General features: G+C 47.9%; 1 protein-coding gene across 5 annotated transcripts; it reads right to left on the bottom strand.

Moving 5' to 3' along the window:
• Positions 1 to 2,130: 2,130 nt before the first annotated feature.
• Positions 2,131 to 5,206, bottom strand: LORICRIN (loricrin cornified envelope precursor protein). 5 transcript variants are annotated; one of them, XM_043576408.1, is made up of 3 exons: positions 4,721 to 5,198; positions 3,300 to 3,452; positions 2,131 to 3,104 (listed from the first exon to the last, which is right to left on the bottom strand). In XM_043576408.1, exons 2-3 carry the CDS (start codon positions 3,427 to 3,429, stop codon positions 2,365 to 2,367), a joined length of 870 nt encoding a protein of 289 aa, XP_043432343.1. In that variant the 5' UTR covers positions 3,430 to 3,452; positions 4,721 to 5,198; the 3' UTR covers positions 2,131 to 2,364. The 5 variants fall into 5 exon arrangements, with proteins under 5 accessions (XP_043432343.1, XP_043432340.1, XP_043432342.1 ...); XM_043576405.1 differs by having other exon boundaries at positions 2,131 to 2,966; positions 3,054 to 3,452; positions 4,721 to 4,890; XM_043576407.1 differs by having other exon boundaries at positions 2,131 to 2,966; positions 3,090 to 3,452; positions 4,721 to 4,879.
• Positions 5,207 to 8,655: the final 3,449 nt, after the last annotated feature.

The following is an 8,655-nucleotide window of genomic DNA, read 5'->3' as shown; positions in this document are numbered from 1 at the left end:
TCATTTTAAATTCACTTTTATAGCGTGATGTATTGGTGTGGCTTTCTTTGGGTTTATCCTGTTTGAAGTTGACTTACCTTCTTAAATCTGTAGATTTATGTCTTTCACCAAATTTACATAATTTTGATCTATTATTTCTTCTAAATTTTTTAGCCCCATATTCTCTTCTCCTTTTGGGACTCTGATTACATGAATGCTAGCTCTTGTGTTGTCCCACAGGCTTTTGAAGCTCTCTTCTTCTTCTTCTTCTTCTTTTCTTTCAGCCTATTTTCTCTCTGTCATTGAGATTGGATAATTTCTATTGACCTATTTTCAAGTTCACTGATTCTTTACACTGTGATTTCCATTCTGCTACTGAACACATCCAGTGAATTTTATATTTTTCAATTCTAAAATTTAATTCTACAGTTGTTTATTATAAATTTTCACTTAATTCTTCTTTATAGTTTCCATTTCTTTGCCAAGACTTTCTATTTTTTTCAAGTGTGTTTGTAAATTCTTGTGGAAGCATTTTTATAATATCTTTAAAGTCCCAAATCTGTTTCATTTCAGTGTTGGTATTGATTGTGTCTTTTCTCATTCAGGTTGAGATTTTCCTGGTTCTTGGTATGGTAAGTAATTTTTTATTGTGTGCTAGACATTCCAGGCATTATGTTTTGAGACCCTGGATCTTATTCAAATCTTATATTACAGCAGGTCTCTGCTAATACTACACCAGTGAAGGAAGTGTGTGCATAGGGGGTGTTATCTCCTTACCACTGGAAAGGAGAAGTCCAATCTTCTCGTTCTTTTTTTCCAGGGTGGTTAGTTATAGTAGGGTGGATATTATCATAAAAGATTTCTGCCTCTCTAGGTCATGTTTCTTGGTCCTTTGGATATGGTGGGAGGTATTTGTTTGTCTGCACCTGTTGGCATTTCTTGGTTGCAGACTTTGCAGTGCCCAATCTAAGATAATAGGAAGCAAAAAGGAAACCCAGGGAACTTACCACAGACAGTGTCAGTCCTCAAGTTCTGAGGACCCTAGCTACTCTGCCTTCTTCTCTCCACCTTTTAGACTGTCCTTATGTTTTTTTAAATATATTATGCCCAGATATTTTAGTTACATTTAGCTGGAGCAATAAGGAGAAGTGCATCTACTCCATCCGATACAGAACTAAATGTCTTACTTTTATTTAAAAAATATACATATGTATATGTATATATAATATGCAGTGGTTGGACTATTGGGTCTTTAAAGCTGCTACCTGTTTAGACTCTCTAAATGGAAGAACTGGGGAGGGATAATTTGCCTTTTTGTCTCCAGCAATGACTGGGTAAGGAGAGTACTTTGGATTTTTGGTGTAGCAGGTGTTTTGCTTCAGGTAAATCAATAAGTTAACATTTACCTAGAGGTAGTAGAATCAAGATATGAAATGGGGCCTGGAGAACTCCTGGCCAGACTGATACTCAATATCTCTTTTGAGACCTACGCAATTAACAGAGCAACTAGAGCTTTTTCCTTGCTAATTGGTATGTTTCCTGTGTTTCCCCATGACCTCTCTGGTACTGGTATGTTTTTTGCATACACTTATGCTGTATGTTCCTAAGTTAGGTGAAGCGTCTTTAAGAGATCAGGAAACAGCTCCTGTACTTCCTCCTCTCCCTACAGGTACCTAGTAAACATCTCACACGCTGTAGAGAGTCACATATATACAATTATTCTTTCTCCTGTGAGTCTGGGTAGCATACGCTAGTGCTCCTCATGTGAAGCCACCCTGCCTTCAGACCTTGCAGAGCAAGTTCTGGACTATGAGAGACAGCATCTCCCCAGGGCAGACCTGTCTTTAAAAAGCATTGAGCTCAAGAAGAAGACCCAGAGTGGCAATCCAACCCACTATGGGGTTGTTCATGGAAATCTGTCCGCAGAATCTTTGTGTTTGAGGATCACCTCACCATCTTAAGCCATAAAACAGAGAGCTCACATCTTTGCTTCTGGTTGCCAGTCATTCCTCCCTCCTCTGCTGACCCCCTTCCCCCAACAAAATAAGTGTATTTGTTGAATGAATGTATTTATGGACGGATGAGTGAACGGAGGAAAGGAAATGAATGAAATGTGACTTGGAAGATACAAAGGTGACTAAAACCCAGAAATTCTCATGAATTGCAAATTTATTGACTGAGGAGGCACTGGGGTTGGGAGGTAGTTGTACAGAAACCAAAGAGGAAAACCTGTAGAACAAGAAGCAGCCCCAGAACTCTAAGGCTTCGTCTGGGTGTAACACACGAAGCATTTGGGAACCTCGGCAATATCAAGAGAGCGCTGAGCCCATAGGCGCCCACGGAAAACGGCTCCAGCTCCTCAGTCTCCGCGGCGTCCAACTGGCCTTATTTGCTTGGCCAAGTAGGCGCCTGCTTCTGCTGGGTCTGGTGGCAGATCGGGACGCCCTTGCCACCTCCGGAGCCCCCACCGGAGCTGCCGCCTCCACCGCAGGACGACCCCCCACCACTGGAGAAGCAGCCGCCCCCGCCCCCGGAGGAGCCGCCGCCCCCACCGCAGGACGACCCCCCACCACTGGAGAAGCAGCTGCCGCCGCCTCCAGAGGAGCCGCCGCCCCCAGCGCAGGAAGACCCCCCTCCGTAGCTCTGCTGCGGCATGCAGGAGGTCTGGGTGGTCTGCTGCGAGGAGAAGTAGCCAGCTCCCCCGCAGCCGGAGGAGCCCCCGCCGCTCCCGCAGGCGGAGGAGCCCCCGCCGCTCCCGCAGGCGGAGGAGCCCCCGCCGCAGCCGCCGCTAGAGATGCTTCCATAACTCTGGCACTGAACCTGCTGCCCGGAGCCTCCGCCACCCCCGGAGTAGTCCCCGCAGCTGGAGCCTCCCCCGCCCCCGGAGTAACCCCCGCAGCTGGAGCCTCCACCTCCGCAGCTGGAGCCTCCACCGCCCCCGGAGTAGCCTCCGCAGCTGGAGCCTCCGCCGCCTCCGCAGCTGGAGCCTCCGCCGCCCCCGCAGCTGCCACCACCCCCCGAGTACTTCACACTCCCGCTGGAGCCGCCGCCGCCGCCGCCGCCGCCTGAGTAGCCTCCGCAGCTGGAGCCTCCGCCGCCTCCTGAGTAGCCTCCGCAGCTGGAGCCTCCGCCGCCCCCGGAGTAGCCTCCGCAGCTGGAGCCTCCGCCGCCTCCGCAGCTGGAGCCTCCGCCGCCCCCGCAGCTGCCACCACTCCCGGAGTACTTCACACTCCCGCTGGAACCGCCGCCGCCGCCGCCGCCGGAGTAGCCCCCGCAGCTGGAGCCTCCGCCGCCTCCAGAGTAGCCTCCGCAGCTGGAGCCTCCGCCGCCTCCAGAGTAGCTTCCGCAACCGGAGCCTCCGCCGCCTCCGCCGCCCCCGCCGCCCCCGCCGGAGGTCTTCCCGCAGCCCACTGGGGGCATGGGGGTGGGCTGCTTTTTCTGGTGAGACATCTTGTTTAAGGAGAGAGAGAAGCCTAGAAAGAGCAGGGAGCATCACTGGACCAACCGCAAGCGCATGGAAGAGGCAGGGACAGCCGTGGAAACGCCCATCATCCTCCAGGGCAGCACGGCCAGGCTGGGCTTGATGCCCTCTGTTTAGACCGGGAAGAACTCTCATATGGGACTCCTGGGATTAGTCGTTTCCCCCTCAGAAAGTCTTTACCAAGCAGTAAATAGCCCAGGTACTACTCGCATTTCTCTCTCCCAGCTCTGCCTTTGGCATCTGAGTGATTTGGGAGCAAATGACCCACAGTCCCACCTCTATCCTCACTTCCTGAAAAATGAGACAGTTCGAGCACTTCATCACTCATGCCTCCTCCAATCCCAACACGGATTCTCTGAATGCAAATAGAAATTTCCACAAACCTCCACCTAGGGTGGAGGATTTTACCTATCCCTGACAAAACAGAGGGAGGTTTGTCCGAATGTCAGAGGGCTGTTGCCCCCCCCCACCCCTTCTCTGCAAAAGCTCTTAGTTCAAACTCTTGGTCTGTCCCACTGAGCCTAGCCATGATCCGGAAGCTAGTTATCAGAAAAATCAGTCTCCCCCTGATCTGGTCTTGTCTGTACACAGGGGAAAGGACCCAGTGGTCCTTTGGATCAGAATCTCTGACCAGAAGATGTAGGCTTTGCTTACAGCCAAGCTTGGTTGAGGGGGGCCATTAATAGTAGGAAGTCGTGCCATGGCATCTCATGCCATTTCTCTCTCAGAACATCTCTGAAAAACTGGCAATGGGTTCCTGAGGTTCCCCAAATATCCACCATCTGCAGCATTGTCTGCATTACTCTCCTTGTTCTCCCTTACTCTCTGGAACTAAGACTCAGCCTATTCTCCTGACCAGTGCATAAGGTCCATCCTGCCCACTCATAGGAGCAGTCTGCAGAATGTCCCTCTGTGCCCATCACTGGCCTGCTCCTAGAAGGGTGCCATAGAGATAGATGGAACTCTGTGCCCATCAGTTGCCTGCTCCTAGAGGGGTGCCATAGAGATAGAAGGTAGTCTTGTCTTTGTGGAGTTCCTATTCTGGCCAGAAGATCAGAGACACAAATCCACACAGCAACAGCTCAGCCCCCACTGCCTTCCTGCCTGAATTCTCTCTAAACATGAATGCAGTTGGAAAGTCAGAGGTCCTATAGTTTCCAAAGGGGTCAGAGGTCTTGCCAATCTGTCCCCTAGTCCACCTAGCCTGCACAGGCCTGGGGAAGACTAGCTGGGAAGATGAGAGTCAGAACTCACACTTACTTGAAGCACCAGGAGCTGAGTGAGGAGAGGAGACGCTGGCTTATGTTAGGAGCACTGGAGCTCCCAAGGTTTTATACTCTGAGCCCTGACTCATCTACTGATCTGGGCCAGCCTCTCATGTTTGGCCTCAGTTATGTGACCCATGGCTGTCACCCCACCTGTCTGTTGATTACAGGCACAGGGTGGCCCATTCATGAAGATTTTGGCATTCTTGAGATAGTGTGTGACTGGCCCCTTCTCTGATGCAACTGTGTGGCAGCAGGGATGGCTGGCTAGAGTGGATGGCAGTCATTGTTTCCACAACCTATGACAAAGGGTTCATGCTTTGAACAGAGGTCCATGCTTGAGGACTAGGTCTCAGACTCTTAGTTGGCCCAAGAGTCTACACCATAGACAGGGCTATAACTGGCCCAAGAGTTGGCCCAAGAGTCTACACCATAGACAGGGCTATTACTAATGGAACATGGGTATCTACATTTATTTATTTCTGCAGATTTATTCCTCTGATCGTTGATACTCACTTTCCTTGCAGAGGAGCAAGGAAGGACCATGTGGTCCTTCCCACCATGGCCTTTGGCCCTGACATCCTGAGGTCTTATGTGGCAACAGTGACCTCAGCCTATGAGGCAGCTGTGGAATGGAGGGGACCTGAGGTTAAGTGACTGGGTTTGGGTGCTCCCTATGGTACTTGTCAGCTGTGTCACCTTGGACAAAGTCACAGCACCTTACCCAGTGTCTGACATAGGAGGCACTTAGTAGTTATTTGTTGACTATTGAATAAGTAGGCTTCTGATGCTCAGTGACCTTGTCTATCAAATAAGAATAATACCTGTTTCATAGACTCAGGAAGCAGGAATAGTTATATAAAGTGCAGAAGGTGATGCTTTTGTTTTTATTGTTTTCTCCTATTACAGCACAGTCTTACCTCCAACGTGGCCTACCCTTGGACACCAAGGCCAGAAGGGAGTCCATGGGTAACTTGAGGCAAGTTCTTAGTGGGAAAATAACTCAAAAATTCCCCATTGACCCTGGATCAGTAGCATCACCTCTATGTATGAATGGCATGCTCCCCCCCTTCTTTCATCACTGGAACTCAATTGTTATTGTCTAAATTATGGCATTTGAACTTTGTTCCACCCATCTGTGTGTTGAAATGACAGCTCCAATAATAAATTGACTGTTAATTATGGTGGAGTTTTAATGATCAAGTGGTCCTGATTAGACTGTGGCCTTCAGAAACCCGTGGCTCTAGTTTTCGTTTGAAAGGCATGAACCCAGGCAAACCCAGATGCTCTCCTCCTGAGAGACTAGCCAGAAGGGAGAAGCCAGGACCTATTGGAGAAAGCATGTTTCTCAACTTGAAGCTGAGGCACCAGTGAGATTTTGAAGGGAAATAAGCCCCAACTAGATGACTACCATAGGTATAACAAAGGTTGGTTTTATTTAGTTGGGAAGCACTGGAGAAAGAGAGAGGGTGTAGACCATGTACAATTCCAGCACTAATCTGTGGGCCCATGTTGGCCCATTACTGTGTGTTCTCTAGTCTGGAGGAAAATGTAAGTAAAAGGATATGAGCAGTGTACTCTTTTTTTTTTTTTCTTTCCATGTTTATTTACTTTTGAGACAGCATGAGTGGGGGAAGAGCAGAGAGAGAGGGAGACACAGAATCCGAAGCAGGCACTGGGCTCTGAGCTGTCAGCACAGAGCCCAATGTGGGGCTCGAACACATGAACTGTGAGATCATGACCTGAGTCGAAGCTGGACACTTAACTGACTGAGCCACCCAGGTGCCCCTCAGTAGTGTATTCTTGAGAAGAAAAGTCTTTTATTTTGAAATCATGGCCTTCCTACATTTGTGTGTGTTAAAAATATCATTGTGTTTAAAAGTGATGGAAACTCCAGGAGGTTGTAGTTTGTTTCAAGTCCTTACTTGTCAAACTATAAAAATTGGCTATCACAGAAGAGAGGGAAATGTTACTATATGAAATTCTCAAGTTTGGAAGCCTCAAGTGCAGGTAATCCCATAAAGCTAATAATCTTCAAATTGCCCATGTCAGTTGGAGTATGTAAAGATATGATATTTTCTTTCTTTCTATATATAAGATTTGAGATTCTAGAGCTTTATGCATTAATCCAGCCAACACAGTGTACTGGGTACTACACTGAACATTAATAGAGTCAGAAACCTTGTCAAAGCTGTGCACGGATCTCCTTGGTGGATTTTGGAGAGGGATATTCCATGCCTGCCTTTGCTATTCTAGGTAGCATTTAATAAGAAAACCTTTCTAACTAGTACATTCTACTTTGCTAACATGTAGAAGAGGCTGATGCAACATGGTATTGACAGCAATGCTAGATCTTGTGGGCTCTAAGTTAACCTTGCCTGAGGTGAACATATGAGCTTGCTTCTCCATTTTATCCCTCTAGACCAGAAGTAATGAGATACTGTGTGGACAGCAATTGATGATCACATTTCATCAAATCAGTGAGGAAATGATGAAAGTTTGTAGAATTATTACACTTGGGTATTTGAAGTTTTTTGACTTCATATGTCATATTTTTAAGATTTATAACCCTTATATACTTACCTTGAATGTGTGCTAGCACACCTGAGTTCTGCAGCCTCACAGATCACATCTTTGTTCTTGCCTTTACCTGTATCCTTAGAGGGGATGGACCAGAAAGCAAATGCTTCAGTGCTCAGTGTGGTGCTAGGAATTAATAGCTACTCACTGAATCCTGGTGGAAATGAAAGGAATTCTTTTATTTTTAATTAAAAAAAAATTTTAAAGATTTATTTATTTTTGAGAGAACGTGAGTGTGGGAGGGGCAGAGAGAGTAGGAGACACAGAATCAGAAGCAGGCTCCAGGCTCTGAGCTGTTAGCATAGGGACCGATGCAGGGCTCAAACTTACCAACTGTGAGATCATGACATGAGCTGAAGTCAGAAGCTTAACCGACTGAGCCACCCAGGTGCCCCTGAAAGGAATTCTTAATGCCTGTTGACTAACAGCTCTGGGGGGGGGGGGGAGACATGGTCCCTATCCCAGGCAATCCTCAGTGTGAAGGGAGATCACAGCTCTTGAATATGGGGACCCCCCCAGCCTGATAGAAGCCTACTCATTACAGTCTTTATGTGTCTAAAGCTACACACATGCATCCTCATGATTGAGTGCTGACAACCTACCTAACTGAGGGTTAAAGGGCAACAGGTGGTTTGTAAAGAATAAAAAAAGACACAGGGCAAGGGCTCAGGAGCATTGGCAGGGCAGGCATAGAGCTTGGAAGCCCTAAACGTAACATTGTTTACATTCACTGTGAAAGTTTCCTCTTCTAGTCCTGCCCAGGAGGTGCCTCAGAGCTTCAGAACAGCCCCCCCCCCCCCCCCCCCCCCACCGCTCCAGGGTACATATTCATCCTCTCTCCAACGTTCCTGGGTCAGCAGTTTGAAGAGGTGGTTGTCTTTGTTAGAGAACTGGGAGAAGGACAGCTCTCTAGTGGTTCATGGCTGCTAGAATTCCTTCTCCAGGAAGCTTCCCTAGGTCCATCCACCCACTGGTTCCATTTTCTTTGCCACTTTCCCTTTCCAATCCCTTAAGGAACTACTGTACCAGTTACAGCCTGCTAATGACACATCCAGTAGCCTTGTCTCCTTTTTTCAACTTATAACTGTCCTTGACAGCTGGGTCCCCATTAGTTCCTTATTTTGCATCCTAAGATTCAAAGAGAGTTTATAGCATCCTGGAGCTTTATTTGGACGTGTTGACTTTTGAATGACTCTCTTTTGGGTGCTTCTGGAGCTCATCCCTGCATGGAGAAGGAGGCCCACAGCAGAGTTGTTCCAGCATTCCTGAATAGCTTGTAGATGCATGCAAGATGAGCAGTGTGCCCAGGGACTGCACTTGCTTGGCTTAGACACTTCTGGTGTGGACAGA

The sequence above is a fragment of the Prionailurus bengalensis genome, chromosome C1, assembly GCF_016509475.1.
Source record: "Prionailurus bengalensis isolate Pbe53 chromosome C1, Fcat_Pben_1.1_paternal_pri, whole genome shotgun sequence".
Lineage (NCBI taxonomy): Eukaryota > Metazoa > Chordata > Mammalia > Carnivora > Felidae > Prionailurus > Prionailurus bengalensis.
The sequence above is the reverse complement of the archived record's forward strand: the minus strand, read 5'-3'. Positions and strand labels throughout refer to the sequence as shown.